This window comes from Hypomesus nipponensis, chromosome 5 (assembly GCF_054491055.1).
Source record: "Hypomesus nipponensis isolate SF chromosome 5, ASM5449105v1, whole genome shotgun sequence".
NCBI lineage: Eukaryota > Metazoa > Chordata > Actinopteri > Osmeriformes > Osmeridae > Hypomesus > Hypomesus nipponensis.
In genome coordinates this window covers 5025001-5043371 of record NC_140365.1, presented here as the reverse complement: position 1 = coordinate 5043371, position 18371 = coordinate 5025001, and the positions used below count along the sequence as shown (strand labels likewise).

The 18371-nt window shown below is 50.4% G+C and overlaps 1 protein-coding gene across 3 annotated transcripts in view; it reads right to left on the bottom strand.

Annotated features, from left to right (window-relative positions):
• Positions 1–3278: 3278 nt before the first annotated feature.
• The window catches only part of ltbp3 (latent transforming growth factor beta binding protein 3), a 25441-nt gene continuing 10348 nt past the window's right edge, over positions 3279–18371 (bottom strand). Inside the window, exons 2-28 of one of the 3 annotated variants that reach the window (XM_084698571.1) lie at positions 16769–17041; positions 16252–16415; positions 15979–16084; positions 14405–14497; positions 13854–13970; positions 13215–13370; positions 12836–12970; positions 12681–12749; positions 12150–12236; positions 11896–12024; positions 11441–11572; positions 10986–11114; positions 10718–10837; positions 9851–9973; positions 8987–9109; positions 8717–8836; positions 8507–8635; positions 8104–8274; positions 7811–7894; positions 7492–7620; positions 7257–7394; positions 6814–6954; positions 6192–6320; positions 5101–5262; positions 4870–4959; positions 4553–4684; positions 3279–4247 (exon numbers count right to left, since the gene is read on the bottom strand). In XM_084698571.1, coding sequence (XP_084554697.1) covers positions 4096–4247; positions 4553–4684; positions 4870–4959; positions 5101–5262; positions 6192–6320; positions 6814–6954; positions 7257–7394; positions 7492–7620; positions 7811–7894; positions 8104–8274; positions 8507–8635; positions 8717–8836; positions 8987–9109; positions 9851–9973; positions 10718–10837; positions 10986–11114; positions 11441–11572; positions 11896–12024; positions 12150–12236; positions 12681–12749; positions 12836–12970; positions 13215–13370; positions 13854–13970; positions 14405–14497; positions 15979–16084; positions 16252–16415; positions 16769–17041 — 3533 coding nt within the window. In that variant the 3' untranslated portion in view covers positions 3279–4095. The remainder of the gene's footprint in view (positions 4248–4552; positions 4685–4869; positions 4960–5100; positions 5263–6191; positions 6321–6813; positions 6955–7256; positions 7395–7491; positions 7621–7810; positions 7895–8103; positions 8275–8506; positions 8636–8716; positions 8837–8986; positions 9110–9850; positions 9974–10717; positions 10838–10985; positions 11115–11440; positions 11573–11895; positions 12025–12149; positions 12237–12680; positions 12750–12835; positions 12971–13214; positions 13371–13853; positions 13971–14404; positions 14498–15978; positions 16085–16251; positions 16416–16768; positions 17042–18371) is intronic. The other 2 variants (XM_084698572.1, XM_084698573.1) reach the window with 2 other exon arrangements.

Below are 18371 nucleotides of genomic sequence, written 5' to 3'. Positions count from 1 at the left end.
TCAGTGGAGACTGCAGTCAGTGTTCCGGCAGCCATACTGGCGACACACACGGCCCTGCCTACAACATCACTAACAACAGTCTATGAATCTGAGCACCTTTCAGAAACCAAAACAACAGACACAAGCAAGAACCCAAATGAAAACACAGAGACAACCTCCAATGGGATGCCAACAACATCACAAGAAGAATTTGATGGAAACAAATTGACCACAGTCCCAATATCGACTCCAGACAGGGAACCAGCTGTGATATCTTCAACCTCAACAGAATCTCCGGTCACGCCCACAGTCTCTGTAGCTGCGTTTGCACACCTAACAGAACCCCAAACTCCCTCTACAACTGAGAGGACACCTGATGCGACAGAGAAAACCACACCAGGAGCTTTTTTAACCACAAATGATGGGACTGTCTCAACCTCATCTGACAACCTTCCAGAAATCTCCAGTGACACAACCTCTGAAAGCACAACTGCTGTTGAGATGTCAACTTTGACATTACATGAAGCACACGTTACTAGTCCCACAGGCATCTCAACTTTTGCTGTGCCTCAAACAGTGGCAACCATTATAACTACACCCTCAGACAAGACATCACCATCATCAACAAATGAAATCACAACAGAGAAAACTTCCTCTGAAATACCCCTGACTTCAGAAGGGGAATTAAATGAAAGCAAATTGACCACAGTCCCAATATTGACTCCAGAGACGGAACCAGCTGTGATATCTTCAACCTCAACAGAACCTCCGGTCACGCCCATACCTTTCACTGCCGGTTCATCACTAGCCTCTCCTGACACATCGGAGGCCTCAGCTACACACACCTCTGCAACCAAAGAAAACCTTCTGGGACCATCAGAGATTTCATCAACAACGTCACCAGCATCTAAGACATCAGCTTCACCCCCGCCTCATTATACAACACCCTCTATGACCCCACCTGAGGCCACAGAGGAAACCACCTCCCACACAACAAATACACCTGCCATCGCTACTGACCGAACACCACTACCTATACTTGAGACTTTAATTACACCAGCTACAATATCTTCAACCTCAACAGAGCCTCCAGTCACACAGCCTCCAGTCACACAGCCTCTAGTCACACAGCCTCCAGTTACACAGCCTCCAGTCACACAGCCTCTAGTTACACAGCCTCCAGTCACACAGCCTCTAGTTACACAGCCTCCAGTCACACAGCCTCCAGTTACACAGCCTCCAGTTACACAGCCTCCAGTCACACAGCCTCCAGTTACACAGCCTCCAGTCACACAGCCTCCAGTCACACAGCCTCCAGTCACACAGCCTCCAGTTACACAGCCTCCAGTCACACAGCCTCCAGTCACACAGCCTCCAGTTACACAGCCTCCAGTCACACAGCCTCTAGTTACACAGCCTCCTCTCACACAGCCTCTAGTTACACAGCCTCCAGTCACACAGCCTCTAGTTACACAGCCTCCAGTTACACAGCCTCCAGTCACACAGCCTCTAGTTACACAGCCTCCAGTCACACAGCCTCCAGTTACACAGCCTCCAGTTACACAGCCTCCAGTCACACAGCCTCTAGTTACACAGCCTCCAGTCACACAGCCTCCAGTCACACAGCCTCCAGTCACTAAGCCTCTAGTTACACAGCCTCCAGTCACACAGCCTCCAGTCACACAGCCTCCAGTCACACAGCCTCCAGTTACACAGCCTCTAGTTACACAGCCTCCAGTCACACAGCCTCTAGTCACACAGCCTCCAGTCACACAGCCTCTAGTTACACAGCCTCCTCTCACACAGCCTCTAGTTACACAGCCTCCAGTCACACAGCCTCTAGTTACACAGCCTCCAGTTACACAGCCTCCAGTCACACAGCCTCTAGTTACACAGCCTCCAGTCACACAGCCTCCAGTTACACAGCCTCCAGTTACACAGCCTCTAGTCACACAGCCTCTAGTTACACAGCCTCCAGTCACACAGCCTCCAGTCACACAGCCTCCAGTCACACAGCCTCCAGTCACTAAGCCTCTAGTTACACAGCCTCCAGTCACACAGCCTCCAGTCACACAGCCTCCAGTCACACAGCCTCCAGTTACACAGCCTCTAGTTACACAGCCTCCAGTCACACAGCCTCTAGTCACACAGCCTCCAGTCACACAGCCTCTAGTTACACAGCCTCCAGTCACTAAGCCTCTAGTTACACAGCCTCCAGTCACACAGCCTCCAGTCACACAGCCTCCAGTCACACAGCCTCTAGTTACACAGCCTCCAGTCACACAGCCTCCAGTCAGAGCCACACCTTCCGCTGCAGGCTTCTCACCAGCTTCCTCAGAGAGGATGAATTCATCAACATCAAGTTCCTTCCCAACTGTGACTCATCATATTTCATCTGGCATTAAATACACCCGGTCTTCTACGGTCAAATCGGTCAAAACAAATCCTGCTCTGAACAAGACAGTCACACCGAGACCCAAAATTAAAATAGCTTCAACCACACCCATGGTACTTGACAAGAATCACATTTATGTGACTTTGACCTTGATTGTCCTTTTACTGTTGTTGATTGTTGGAACTGCCACTATTTTCTTTTTTGATCAAAACAGAGGGAGGTATGACCTAACTTGATTACTGCTTGCTCTGTGAAATACTCCCAAATGCCCAGTACGTAGAGGTTTTGTCTGTGTATCCAGCAATGCAATAGTGCGCTTGCACATGAATCAATGCACTATTAGTAGAGGGGGGACAACTAAAATACTTGCTTTTATGGTGTCAATTACATACAGGAGTGGCAAACATGGTGTAATTAAAAGACACAATTTAAGCTAGCCATCTTGAAGGTGGACCTCTGCCTAACTCAATGTCTATGTATGTGATTTGACAAGGCTTCCTGCAGGCTTTGAAGTACAGTTCTTCTTTATTCTCCGCTGGACTTTAGAGAGACTGACTGAAACTCACCTTTCTCCTCTAGCTGAATTTGTTTCTGCTCTCACAGATGTCTCTGATGGCACACACTTTATCAGAGAATTCCAGCCAGGTATTTTGATGGAAAGAAGATTTAGCACAAATCAATGAAAATAAACAATTAAAACTAATATGGTAAGGACTGCGCAGACAATCCTTTATTTGTTTACAGGGTCTGAAGATATAACACTGTGTAATTGACAAGTCATGAAGGAACATGATCAGAATCAGAGCCAGAGCCAGTACAATGTGAGAGGTTTACTCCTGTTTCTTTATGAAGAGCCTCTTTGGTTCCTTTCACAATGCAAAAGTACAAACGCTGACGAGAGATGTCACTTATCATGTCACTTCCTTTATTTCTGGAACACTCCACCGTCCTTCACCCGAAGATTCCATCTAAGTTGCCTTGTAAGGTCAGTTTTTTTGAAAAAAAAATCTCACTTAAAGTGCACTCATGTGCATGTCAGAATCAAGACACTTTTGAAAGGCTTTCCCATAAACATGTTTCTCTATGTCCTTTGCAACTACGGTTTGCAGGGACAAGATAGGCACAAATCCATTAGCTACTGCAGGTATGTCTTCACATACTGTTCTGTACAACATTGATATCATAGAAGAGCACGAGGCTGTGAGTGCGGTACATACCCTACATGGATGATTTTTTTAAAATTCTGACATAGACATTTACTGATCATGGTCATAGGGGTTGGACTAAAGAGGAACGTCCTCATTAAACTGCAGGAAGACTCAAGATTCAGACTACAAGGTCAATGCAACAAGTGGACATCTTAAGAAATAAACATAGGACAAGTATAACAGTCAATGGTCAAAAACAGTTTTTAGAAAAATAATAATTACAAAAATACATCGAAAAAACAAACCTATATCTTTGTCGGTGTTTAATTATTTTCCCAAAGCATTGTAGACTATCAACACAGAGGGCAGTAGAAGACCCAAACATTTAAGATCCTTGGTTGAAGAGGAGCAGACATTTCTATTTAGACATTGCAAATTAGTCACCGGAAGGAAATGGCCCTTCATTAAACACTCCGAGGACAGATAGTGTGTCTATCTGCGCTAAGTGTGTGTGTCTGTCTATGTTTGTGTGTGTGTGTGTGTGTGTGTGCGAAAGTGTGTTTGACAGAAATGTTATAGACCCCTCGGACGGACACATATGTTGGGCCTTCGTGCAGGCACAAAGCCATGTTTGCAGTAGCACTTGAATGACCCTATGGTGTTGACACAACGAGCATTCTTGCATGGATTAACGCGAACCCCAGGTTCTGCGCACTCATCAATATCTGAAAAGAGAGAGAGGAAGGGAGGGAGGGAGGGAGGGAGATAGAGAGAGAGAGAGAGAGAGAGAGAGAGAGAGAGAGAGAGAGAGAGAGGAAGGGAGGGCGGGTGGGCGGGAGAGAGGGAGATGGGGAGGGAGGGAGGGAGGGAGGGAGAGGGAGGGAGGGAGATGGGGGAGAGAGAGATCTGTCAACTGCCTGCACATTAATTTACATAAAACTTCAACAACGCTGTTCCTCTAAATGCTGAAGTGTGTGTGGGAGTGTGTGAGATATGTGCCGGGTGCCCTGTAATAGAAATGTAAACCCACCTGTGCAGCGGGTGCGGGAGTGATCCATCCTGAAGCCGGTGTTGCACTCACACATGGTGCCCAGGTAGGACCGCACGCAGCGCCCGTTGGTACAACTGCACTCCTCAGAGTCTTCCTCCGAACTGTCCCCTTCTGAGCCCAAACACAACAGAACGAAAGAGGAGGGAGAGAGAGGAGGGGGAAAGAGTGAGACAGAGAGAGAGAGGGGCGGGGGCAGGGAAAAAGGAGGGAGACCGGCAGGGTTTTGCCAGTTAGAATGTTCATGTGAGTATTCTGAATGTGCAGCTGTCAGTAGCAATCACACTGCTAGCGTTTACCTGGATTGTAGTTGGCAAAAGCTGCCAGAAAGTCGACTTCACCCTCAGAATCTGTCTCTAGGTGGAGCTCACACAGACGGTTAAATATCACTGAAAGTAAACAAAAGAATAATAATAAGTCTTGTGGGCAATAATGTAGTGAATAAAATGAGTAAAAACACAACATCAAATCAAACTGGCGTGAGTAGGGTGAAAGAAGTGATTGAGTGATGTGTGTCCCTGTGGTCTCACCTGAGTTTCTCTGGGGACAGGTCCTGCACTCCGGTCCCCAGCCACGGCCGTAGTGACAGCAGCACTCTGAGTAGGTGACCACCAGGCCCTTCCTGGGCACGCTACAGATCTGGTCCTCATCCACCTGCAGGAAGCACACGTCCTTGTGGGCTGCAGTGCGGTCTGGGACAGACAGACGGGGGAAGGTAGCGGACGTGAGTTGTGAGTTCTTCACCTATTCAATGCTTCAACCCCCTCAATTGTTCAGGACTGATCTGTCTAGTGTGAAAGTGTCTTTGCTCATGCGTTATGCAAGCAGGCCTTGTCCAGCCACTTGACCTGGGAGATTAACTAGGTAATTGTTGAGGACGGTAAGAGCCAGCAGGCATATATGAATAAGACATGAGGCCTGGATACAGACAGACACAGTCAGACTGCTCTCCTCTGCCCGTGCTTCTCCTTGAACACGGACACGATGGAAGGAGCCGGAGAAAGCTCACTCGAAACAGAGACACGACAAAGGAAGCTTTACAAACAGAATAACAAAAATATAGACACCGCAAAGTGTTTGTGTTGTGCACTGCTGAGTTCAGTGTAATGCAGTCATGCATTATCAGGTGTTACAGTCTGACATATAACCAAACAGGACAAAGTAGAAAGAGAAAAAGGCTTGAAAAGAAAATGCCAGAAGCAATAAAATCCCTTTTTGGACATTTCCTTGCCATTTCTCAAACACACATTTACATACACACGTTGGAATAAGTGTTTTTCATGTTGTTTTCATGCTAGCTAGTGTTGTGTAACTGAAATCCGTAACTAATGTACTGAAGCTGTAAAGACTACTGTAGCTATGCTTCCTTCTGTTCTCACTGATCATACAGACACTGATTTTCAAATTATATATTTTTTTACATCATTCTCCAAACGTAGGAGGGAGTTGGTGTAGTAGGCTGCCTGTGGACAGAGTCAGTATTGGGCAGAGGGACTCAAAGGGGGAGGGGTTAAAAGGAATGAGCAAGAGTGGCAGGTGTAAAGGCAAGCCAAAACTCAGGGTTAGCTTCGACCTAATTGGTCCGGCTCAGGTGAGCTGAGCGCCGATTGGTTATACCCACCGTCATAGACGCACTGTTTGAGCGCTGCGCTGAAGGTGAGAGGCTGGGTGCAAATACAGTGAAAGGAGCCGGGTGTGTTGACACACCTCCCATTCTTACAGTACGAGGGGTCCTGGCACTCATTCACATCTGCAAGGGGGTCACCACAGACACGGGTTACAATATGGACACCAGCCTAGGGGGGCCAGCGTTCAGCTTTGGACCCTGAATATGTTTAACAGGAAGCAGTGTGACCGAATAACAGGAAGCAGTTTCCTGAGCGGGCATGCAGAGAGTGTAGGTGTGTTCAGAAACTATAACTCTCAACTGGACGGCATTTTTGTGACTATGAGGTGATTGTTAGGGAGATGGAGTTGGTAACTGAGCTACCTGGGACAAAGAGTGGGGCAGGCAGGGGAAGCTGGGAGGGTATTAGTTAGTGTTAAGGTGTCTCTTCATCGGTGCACAGCTGACAGTACACAGTTAAAATCAGTGGTCTTCCTCTCATTCATCCTCCCTCCCGCATACAGCCACTCAGACACAGTTGGGAGCAACCTCTAGAACGACACTTCCCAGCATGCCTCACTCCACTTCCCAGACAGCCAATCCTAAGCCTTGTAACTGGGCCGCGCCCTCCACTCACCCCCCTGCTCCTCGGGGGTCACGCAGCTGTTGCGGTCGGTGGCCAGGATCCAGGGAGGAGAGCAGATGCAGTAGTAGGACCCGGGAGTGTCCACACAGTGGCCGTTCTTACAGTTGGCTGCATTCTGGCACTCATCCACGCCTGCAACGTAAACCGCACACTGACTGAACAAGTCTTCAACGCCGCGAACGCTGTGTTGCAGTTTTAGAGACAGAATGGAGGCCCTGAGGCTGGGGCTGAGGTTGAGGCTGAAGATGACTATGAGCCCGGGACTAAGGCTGGGGCTAAGGCTGGGGTTGAGGCTGGAGCTAGAGCTAAGGCTGGGGTTGAGGCTGGAGCTAGAGCTAAGGCTGGGGTTGAGGCTGGGGCTGGGGCAGAGGTTGAGGCTGGAGCTAGAGCTAAGGCTGGGGTTGAGGCTGGGGCTGAGGATGGGGCTGGGTCACCTGCTACTGTGGCCGTCACACATTTCTTGTTGGTGGAGTCGGGGGTCCAGGGGGCGTTGCAGGTGCAGTAGAAGGAGCCCCTGGTGTTGGAACACTCTCCATTAGCGCAGAGGGACTCATCGTGACATTCATTCACATCTGAGGGGGGGGGGAGAGAGGAGAAGACAGTCTGAAACCAGTTACACTCGTACCCTACCCAGTACGCCTGTGATGAACTCTGTGCCTGTGTGTTCACCAATGCACTCCAGCAGGTTGCTGTCGTAGTAGAAGCCTTGCTGGCAGTAGCACTCGTATCCCGGCTGGGTGTTCATGCAGCGGCCCTCCTTGCAGATCTCGTCGGAGAAGAGCACGCACTCATCGATATCTGCACACACAAACAGCATTGTGAAGACCCAACAGGAGCCACGTGCTTACAACAACACACACACAGTGCCTGTGGTACACACAACAGATAATCAAAGGCCACAAGTGCACATTTCACTGCTACACTGTTTCAGTGGTAGGCTGCTGAGAGGTAGTCAGCGGCAAGCAGGCAGTCAGCCAGGGCTCCTCACCTCGGTGGAGGGAGAGGCCGTACTCGATCGTCCCCTCCTCGTGGTAGAAGCCTCGGCCCACTGGACACAGGGAGTGGTACTCAGCTGCACGTGGGACGCAGGGACCAAACACCATTGGACGCTAGTGAGTCGGGCACGTATACGATCCAGGCACATCCAAACTCACAAAGCACAATGACGAATGCGTGCGAGAGTGATGTGTGAGCGAGTGTAAGTGTGTGTGCATGCATGAGTGTGTGTGTGTGTGTGTGTGTGTCAGTGTGTTTCAGTGTGTGTGTGTGTGTGTGAGGTACCTGAATGGTGGACGGGACAAGGATAGATCTCGCAGTGGTCTCCCCAGCCCACCCCAATGGAACAGCAGCACTCCTGCTTGGTGACGTTGGTGGCCAGGACACTGTCACAGAACACCGTGTCATCCAGGTTGAGATAGCACTCCTTCTTATCCTCCAGCTCCATGGCGATCACTGTCGGGGGAGAGGGGGTGGGGGGTGGGGGGTGGGGGGGGGGGGGGGTTGGGGGGGTGGAGGGGGGTGGGGGTTGGGGGGGTGGGGGGGGGTGGTCAGAGACAACACAATGAGGTATTACAGCCAGCCTAATGGGAGTGTATGAGGGATAGGAGAGTGCTCTATGATGATGCGCTGTACTGTTTCATGGGAGGGATGGCTGTCCAGTGGACTAGGGGTTTGTCTGTCTTACCCTCACAGCTGTGCTTGTCCTCAGACAGCAGGAAGCCCTCGTTGCACACGCACACGAAGGAGCCCGCCTTGTTCTCGCAGCTCCCGTGCGGCTGACACAGACTCCTGTCGGACGCACACTCGTCTATGTCTGGGCGAGAGAGGTGGGAATGAGTGAGAGAAAGAGAGAGAGAGATTCATAAAGAGGCTAACAGCACATGCAGAGACTGACCTTGGCACCTCCTTCCTCCAACCAGCATAAAGCCCTTCTGGCATTCACAGCGGTAGGAGCCCATGGTGTTGACGCAGCGCCCTCTCTGGCAGTTGGAGGGCCTCTCGCACTCATTGATATCTGTGGGAAGGAGAGCAATATAAGCAAACCATGACCGATAAACAAACTCCACAGAGCTATATAGCACAGAGCAGGATGATGAGCCTTTCAGCCCGCTGGGGGAACATGTCCCGTCTGATATGTGTGTGAGGTGAGTGATGAGAGTCATGCCTTCACAGTGGCTGCCCTCCTGTGTGGGATGGAACCCCGGGGAACACTGGCACTGGAAGGAGCCGTCCGTGTTGACGCAGCGCCCGTTGGCACAGAGCCTGTTGTCCTTGCACTCGTCAATGTCTGGAAGGGGCAGAGGGAGAACGCCCACAGAGAGCGTCATCTACTGTGCTACAGAGAGGAGAGCGTCATCTACTGTGCTACAGAGAGGAGAGCTTCATGTACTGTACTACAGAGAGGAGAGCTTCATGTACTGTACTACAGAGAGGAGAGCATCATGTACTGTACTACAGAGAGGAGAGCATCATGTACTGTACTACAGAGAGCATCATGTACTGTACTACAGAGAGGAGAGCATCATCTACTGTACTACAGAGAGGAGAGCTTCATGTACTGTACTACAGAGAGCATCATGTACTGTACTACAGAGAGCATCATGTACTGTACTACAGAGAGCATAATGTAGTGTACTACAGAGAGCATAATGAACTGTACTACAGAGAGGAGAGCATCATGTACTGTACTACAGAGAGGAGAGCATCATGTACTGTACTACAGAGAGCATAATGAACTGTACTACAGAGAGCATCATGAATTGTACTTCACCATCTGAATGTGCAGCACATACTACGGGTGAACATGCGTTTATTTAGCAGAGTCTTTTAGTCCAATTTGACGTACAAGAACAAGATTTTATCTTGCAGACGCAGTCTTATGCTTTACCACCGAACTGTAACTCGGGATCTAGTACTTGTGATCCACAGTCTCATAGACTTGGATTAGAATATAAAGGAAATGACAAGGCAGTAGTTTGGATGTTGACTGTGGATGGTGGAGTGTGGCCTCCAGGGCGTGTGCTCTCACCCCGGCAGGCTTTACTGTCGTCACTGGGGAGGAAGCCCTCGCTGCACAGACAGCGATAGGTACCAGGGAGGTTCTCACAGCGGCCGTTGGGACACACACCCCGTTTCTGGCACTCGTTGACATCTGGAGAGAGCGAGAGAGAGAGAGAGAAACAGAGAGAGGGAGAGAGAGAGACAGACACAGAGAGTGAATGAGTGAGAGAGTGAGTGAGTGTGAGAGAGAGAGAGAGAGAGAGAGAGAGAGAGAGAGAGAGAGAGAGAGAGAGAGAGAGAGAGAGAGAGAGAGAGAGAGAGAGAGAGAGAGAGAGAGAGAGAGAGAGAGAGAGAGAGAGAGAGAGAGAGAGAGAGCCTCGGGGGAAGGGGAAGGGGAGAAAGAGTGGGGGAGGAAGTTGAAGCCCTGAGGAGAAGCAGGGAAGGACAGGAGCCGTCCTGGCAGGCTGGACTCGTGCCCGCTGGCATGTGTGCTGCATGGTTCTCAGTCAGCCAGACTCTGACAGATTTACAGGCTATGACTGATCCAGTCCATTCTCTGCTTCGCACACACATACTTCCTGACTCACAGGTCAGAGAAGACATACTTGGGAAGCAGGTAGAAACACAGACTTCAAATGTTCAGACTCTATATTCAATCTTGTAGATCTGGCTCGCTTGCATCCATGAAGTTTCCATAGGACAATACCAGTCATTCAATAATGTAAGATACAGTATAATTGCAGATTATCCATGCCCACTAGGTGGCATCGCTTCAATGGAAGATACTGGCTCTAGTCCTGTAACTGAACTCTGTGATGGCTTAAGCAACACAAGATTTCACAGGGAAATCCAAGGCCCATGTCATGGTGTGTGTATGAGTGTTTGAGAGCCTCACCGTAGCAGAGACCCCCTTGGGCCTGGTGTCCTGGCAGGCACGGTACGCACTCATAGGAACCTGGTGTGTTCTCACACAGCTCGTTGGGACACGAGCTGGGATCCAAGCACTCGTTAATATCTGAGGGGAAAGGATGAATGACACACCGATAAGATGTCGTGTCGGAAAATGACTGGCATTGTAACAAGACACACTATGTATTCCCACACGTTTACACGCGCACACACATCTCTCTTATCCACACCTACAGAGAGTGGTAGCGCCTCACCTTCACATGCCGGAGGGCGGTGAGCCCTGTTTCTGAACCCTTTGTGGCATTCACACTTGTAGGAGCCCGGCATGTTGACACACTGGCCGCCAGCCCCACAGACGTCCTGCTTAGTGCACTCGTTCACATCTGAAACAGTCAAAGAGAGGAGGACCCTCCGATAAAAATAAAATAAAATAATAAAATCCAATTACAATTAAATCCAATTAAATGTAGTCCTTTAGCAGACGCTCTAATCCAGAGCGACTTACAGTAAGTACAGGGACATTCCCCCGAGGCAAGTAGGGTGAAGTGCCTTGCCCAAGGACACAACGTCATTTTGCACGGCCGGGAATCGAACCTGCAACCTTCCGATGAATGGCCCGATACCCTAACCGCTCAGCCACCTGACTCCAACGGCTAAAGGAGAGAAAGAGTTCGCCACTTTGGAGCCACGCCGACCCATCGTCACCCACCTTCACATCTGAGTCTCCCGCGATGCACCAGGAGCTTGTAGCCATGGTGACAGCGGCATCGGTAGGAGCCCTCGGTGTTGATGCAGATGCCCCTGCCGTGGCCGCAGGGTTCCCCGTCACACTCGTCGGCGTCTGACGGAGCACAGGACAGGGTTAACCACCAGGACCAACATGGCTGACGGAGCACAGGACAGGGTTAACCACCAGGACCAACAAGGGTGACGGGGTTCAAGGCCCAGAACGCCACCAGGGTGGTGGCAACACATAGCTTCAACAAGTCAGGAAGACCACCAGCATTGGCCGCGTTTCCCAGATTCTTAACTCTTAACACTGAGAGCTTCTCAGAACGAATCTGGGAAACCCAGCCTTTGTCATTTACCGGTGGCCATTGATCTCCATGGTTTCTAACTCCACCAGTGTTCAGCCCTCTGGCCTCGGCCCCCCTGAATCCTTACCCACACAGCTGTTCCTCTGGGGGTGGAGCCTGTAGCCGGCGTAGCAGTGGCAGTTATAGCCGCTCTGTCCGTTGACACAGTCGCCATGGCCACAGATGTTTCTGTTCAGCTTGCACTCGTCTGTCACCGCTGCTGGGCGGAGAAACAGAAGTCACAAACCGCAAAACGACCTCAAACAGGCCAAACAAGGCCCTGGTAGGGATATCAGTGAGTCAGAGGCAGAGGCAGAGTGTGTGTGGGACAATGGAACTCACGTGAGACCTGTGTGTGGGCCACCTCCAGGGGGTCTCTGTCTGGGTTCACCCTGATGATGGGCGGTGAGGTGGGCTTAGCCACGATCACTGTGGGGACAACCAGAGACACCGCTCACTCACAACCCTCTGAGGACAGGGGATCACTGTCTCCTACTTGCTGTTTGAAGTTCTCAAGAGGTTGTTCCTTGAATATAAGTATACATCTATTACGTCATAATTATATATATATACATTTAAATTTTTCTTAACCAGAGCGACTTTTACAGTAAGTACAGGGACATTCTTCCCGAGGCAAGTAGGGTGAAGTGCCTTGCCCAAAGACACAATGTCATATGGCCTGGCCAGGAATCAAACCAACAACCTTCTGATTCATAGCCTGACTCCCTAACCGACTCCCTAACCACTCAGCCATCTGACCCCCAATTATATTAGATGGATAGATAGTTGGATGGGATACAAACATGGGGAGGGTTGTGGGGGGTTGAGGGGGGGGTTGAGGGGGGGGTTGAGGGGGGGGGGGGATTGGCCTACCAGGCACACGAGGACCGTGCGTGCTGATTGGAGCAGGCTGTGTGGTTGTAGTAACCTCCGGAAGGGTCTCTGCAAGTAAATGATATCAGAAGAAAAAAAATCAACACCATTAACATTCACAGAGGCACACAGGCTTAGTTGAAAAGACTACCCACCCTCCCTCCGCTGCTCCCCACCCCTGTCAGGCTTGTGGTCCAGGGGGGTGTGGATCTGGGGGGGAAAGGCCACTGTCTCCCTCACACTCTGGAGCAGGTAGCCCTTCCCTGCAGGACAGATCTTGCTGAAGGAAGCTGGGCACCGGGGGAGACGAGAGGAACATGATCAGACCTCATATTCAGACAACAGTGTATGATATCAATACACAGCATTGTTTCATCGTCATAATCACTGAGACACTGACTGGCTTTTCATTGGACGAATCACCCCCCCCCCCATTCCCAACCCCTGTCATCACCCAAGCTGTGACCTGATTGGTAGGGTACAACCGGACACCCCCCCCCCCTCCACCACCCCACCTGCACCCGGGAGCCTCACCTGTGCCATCCTGAGGGCATCTGTCACAGTTGCTGCCCCAGGCCTTGCCCACGGTGCAGCAGCACATCTCCTGGGTCAGCAGGGTGGGGAAGGCGTGCTCACAGCGGCCCGCCTCCGACACCATGCGGAAACACTGACCCTGCTCCGATGGAGACTCTGGTGGACGTCGGCGGGGAGGAGAGAGGCGGGAGGGAACAGAGCGGACGCTGGCGTTTGAACATCAGCTTGACAGTCTAGAGGCCCATAAGAACAGTGCTGTTTCCTGACGTCTACAGTGTTGTGTCATCATATTGATTTAACAAATGAAAGCTACTTTAAAAAAAAGTACAAAATTCTATGGAAACGTTTTAAAGGAAGCTTTTTGGTTAAGGATCGGAAGAAGAAGAAAAAAAGTTGGACCACACAATGACGACAGAGCACTCTCTCTGGCCCTCTTATTAGCCATCTGAACATCAGATTCGGAGGGTACTTCTTAACCTCAACATTACAAGCCATAACTCCCCTTCCCCCCCTCCAGATTGGCCCCAGATGAGCCCAGTGGGGGCTGTGAGGGAGCCGCTCTGAGAGGAGGCCGGCTGGGCCTGACTGGAAGCAGCAGCCTGTCATCATGGTGCTCAGAGGAGGCGTCGTCTCACTCACCCACACATCTGGTCCTGTCCAGGACGAAGCCAGGCTTGCAGTCACACACAAAGCTGCCCAGCGTGTTCAGACACTGGCCGTTCTGACACTGCACCTGCAGACTGCACTCGTTGATGTCTGTTGAGGAGAGAGAGAGACAGAGAGAAAGAGGGAGAGAGAGAGAGAGAGAGAGAGAGAGAGAGAGAGAGAGAGAGAGAGAGAGGTGAGAGAGAGAGAGAGAGAGAGAGAGAGAGAGAGAGAGAGAGAGAGAGAGAGAGAGAGAGAGAGAGAGAGAGAGAGAGAGAGAGAGAGAGAGAGAGAGAGAGAGAGAGAGAGAGAGAGAGAGAGAGAGAGAGAGAGAGAGAGAGAGAGAGAGAGAGAGAGAGAGACAAAGAGAGAGAAAGAGAGAGAAAGAGAGAGAAAGAGAGAGAGAGAGAAATGGAAATCAAAGGAAAAAATATCACTCAACTTCCAGGTCATCTATCCTCTGTATTGCCCCCCCTCCCGCCAGTTATAATCCAGCAGCCTGGAGGTGGATTGAGTCAGGGGAGTGAGCAGACTGGTGCTCATACCTTGGCAGTGAGAGCCGTTGAGTCTCTTGTACCCGCGAGGGCAGGGGGAGCCGTGGTCCTCCATGATTTGTTGAAGTTTAACTCCCTCCAGGTCTGGGAGAGATGGATGGGGAGAACGGATAGGAGAGAGCATGAGAGGGAGGGAGGGAGGGAGGGAGGGAGGGAGGGAGGGAGGGAGGGAGGGAGGGAGGGAGGGAGGGAGGGAGGGAGGGAGGGAGGGAGGGAGGGAGGGAGGGAGGGAGGGAGGGAGGGAGGGAGGGAAGTCGAGGGAGAGGGAAGGTGGCAGGAAGAATTAGAGTGAGTTCAGGATACAGTCTTCGAGACAGGAAGTTTTAGCATGTTACGATGTATTTTCACAATCTACCCCTCACAGACAGAAACTTGGCAGCTCATTAAAGGGGAATCTGTTATCGTTTTCACAGTGGTGTGCGGGAGTACAAATAGTCCTTGCAGAGAATGAAATAAAAGCAGCTTAAATGAGCTCAGAGAAGAGTTTTCATTGTCAAGCGACTTCTCCTTCTCCTGTTAGTCACTGAGCTGTCTAGCACGCTCAGTTTAGCGTTGTTAAGTCTCTGTACACCCCTATCAGAGACAGCTGCTGTGTGTGTGTGTGGGTGTGTGTGTGTGTGTGTGTAGGTGACATATGTAAAGATGAGACACGTTTGATCAAATCCTGGGAGGAACGATTATGCGTAACCAAGCGTGAGTACGAAACAGGGAACAAATATGGAGTGAAAAAAAATGAAAAAAGAAAAAGGAGAGAAAGGAGACTCCGCCTCCTCTGATTCTACACAAATGAAGATGAAAAAAAGATCCATAAGGGAAAGAAAATGTGAGGAATGCTTTTGTGGGTCACCGTGAAAGCCATGAAGAAGGCTTAAATGATGAAATACTTAAATCCTTCTTTCCAAGTACTTATTTTCTGTTTGTTTCACACAACTTGAAAAAGATTTGGACTTTGTTTTCAAACCGATGAGCATGCCAGACCAGATTCAGAAGCTGTTCTAAGTTTAAAGAATAACCAGATGCATCGCTTTCAGACAAAGACTCCTTTGTCTGAGTCAGAACTGAGGAATGGAGTAATAGAAAAATGGAAAAAGGTGAGTGTCCAAGTTTTCGAGGGGTGCAAGCTTGAAATTCAATCTTCTCCAATGCGATGACAGACTTCCACTGGGCAGGCACATGGAGAACACGTAACTGCAGAGCATTTTTTCAGAGACCCCATTCCTCTCTCTTCTTCTCCCTCTGTCTCCATATTTACCAGTGTCTCTGTCTGTTTCCCAACTTTCCCTCACAGTTTTAACTCACACGCGAGCGCAGACGCTGTACACTGTCTTGATGAAGCCTCATTTCCTAAGCTGGGGTTGAGGGAATTGTCAGGAAAGTTTGACTTCATTTGGCAAAACAATGATTTACGTAATCGACTCCACAGCAAAGACCCTCAGGTCAGAAAAAGAGCCGCCAGATAGCAGATGGAAACCAAAAGGAAGGTCCTATCTGGTGGCATCAGGGTACGACGCCAAATAAATAACATACCAGTCAAAGATGACAGTGCTTTAAGTACCATCACTCACATTGCAGCTTGGGACACTGATAGCATTTGTTCTGTCCCCAGGAGTTTCCAACACTGCCACAGCAATCCTCCTGGTTGATTGGCACTGGGAGGGGGTTACTGCTACACTGAACCACATGGTGAAGAACAGACATAGAGGGGGAGGGAGGGAGGGTGGGGGGGATGGTGACGGAAATGTATAAAACAGCCATTGGAAAGAAAACACGCCAAAATATGTTGTGTGAAATGACAGTCATGGGCTTATGACGGCAAGGTTTGAGCCGGTCCAACTCACAGCTTGCTTGGGTGTGGTCTCCTGAAAGCACCGCCCCCTGGGTTTGAGGGTAGGAGGGGTCAGACGCATTACGGTTTTGTAAGGTGGCTTGACATCTGCCTGGTCCAGAGGATGGATGACAACGGACGTGTCAGGTGTGTGGTGGACACGCACTTTCACCTGCACTGAAGAGAGGAGAGAGAGACACAGAGAGCGAGAGAGAGAGGGAGAGAGACACAGAGAGAGAGAGAGAGAGCAAGAGAGAGAGAGAGAGAGAGAGAGAGAGAGAGAGAGAGAGAGAGAGAGAGCGAGAGAGAGAGACAGAGAGAGAGAGAGAGAGAGAGAGAGAGAGAGAGAGAGACAGAGAGAGAGAGAGAGAGAGAGAGAGAGAGAGATAGGGAGAGAGAGAGAGACACGGGGAAGGGGAGAGATACACAGAAACAGCACAAATCACACGGACGTGACTACACAGCTCAATGAAACAAGCCAACAACAGATCTTGTGACGAGGTGTGGTGTGGTTTGAGTCCCAGTGGTACCTTCTGAGGAGTGGTGGCCGGTTCCCTGAGTCAGGGGCAGGGTGAACACCGAGTGGGTCTGCGTGAGCTGGGAGCGGCCCATGGCCGACTGCTCTCCCTGGCCCAGGCCGTCAAAGATGGGGTACACAGGCTGCTGGTTGCCCCGCGCTGCCTGCGCCTCATGGGTCTGACGCAGGGGGAACTGGCACATGCGGCCTGTGAAGCCAGGCGGGCACAGGCAGTGCGTCCGCTCGCTGCACACCCCTCCGTTCATGCAGATCTGACGGCACACCACTGTGAGAGAGAGGGGGGGGGAGAGACTAGTCGTTACTCTTGAAACAGTCACCGTCCCTCGTGAATAGAACAGCGTACAAACGCTGAGTCAGAAAACCAGTAGGATTTCCTTCCTGCAGTCTTTCACTGTTACACAGTACAGTCATTCACAGTGTCCACTAGTCATGGTTTTCTGCTGCACCAGGACTATACTTTAGAGAAAACAATACCATGATGTTTCAGCAGGTTTGGAATAAAGAGTCATCTCTCTGCAAAGTCCCTTTGGATCACAGGCTTTAGTGACATCATCAAACGGTATCTGCTAAGCACACACCCAGCCAGCTCCAGCCAATCAGGCGCAGGCGGAGGAGCTGGCTGTGGACAAGAGCAGGCCAAAGCAATAGCACGAATGACGGCTTTTTACTGGATCATGGAAACGATGTGAAACCATGGGGGCTCTGCTGAAAAGAAACAGTTCAATGGCACTTATACAGATTTAAATGTAACTTTTTGAGGCATTTACAGGAGCTTAGTTTCCCCCTAAAAGGACAATAATAGGAAGCAGTGGGATCGGAGTTCACAGGGTTTAAGAGAGAACATATTCAGAGGGGTCCCAGGAAATTGCAGAGAATGATGAGGCGCTGTATGTTGCAGATAAGCATGCCCACAATAGTACCACAACTGCTCTAGTGTAAACATTGCTTAAATATAGCTTATCTGCTAGTCAATCCTTAAAAGGATAATTCTGTCCAATGTCGAGGTCATGAAAGAGTCATAGAAAGTGAGGGCTTTTCCACGGCTTTGCGCCACAGTCTGCTCTCACAGATGACTGCAGGATGTGTCTCCAGGAAGGCGGGATGAAAAGCAGGGATCCACCCAGTAGTCGACACCAAGAAAGGAGAAGAAGAGGGAGAGGAAGAGGAAGAGGAGGAGAAGGAGGGGAGTAGCGGAGAGGGTGAGAGGGTGAGAGGGAGACGGGGGATGGGAAGAGGAGGAAAGTAAGAGTTCCCTCTGTGTTACTCAGCACAGCGCACACGCACACACTGAAACCATTAGGCCTGCCCTGCCTGGAGTCTAGGTTGTGGTTTGATGACGGGACGAGATCACCACAAAAAAAAAACAGCAGGACACCCAATGAAAATTGAGCAAAAAGGCTCCTGGAGAAATTCCAGGCCATACTAAAATGGCACAAGGCTATCCAGCTAATGCTTGCATGTGTAGCGAGATGGGCTCTTCTGACGCTGCCTGTGCTGTAATTACACGAGACAGCAACCTTTCCCCACACGTCCCGCAGCAGGCACAGACATGCAGGAGCTGGTGTGGAGGCACAGCAAGACAAAAGCAGAATAAA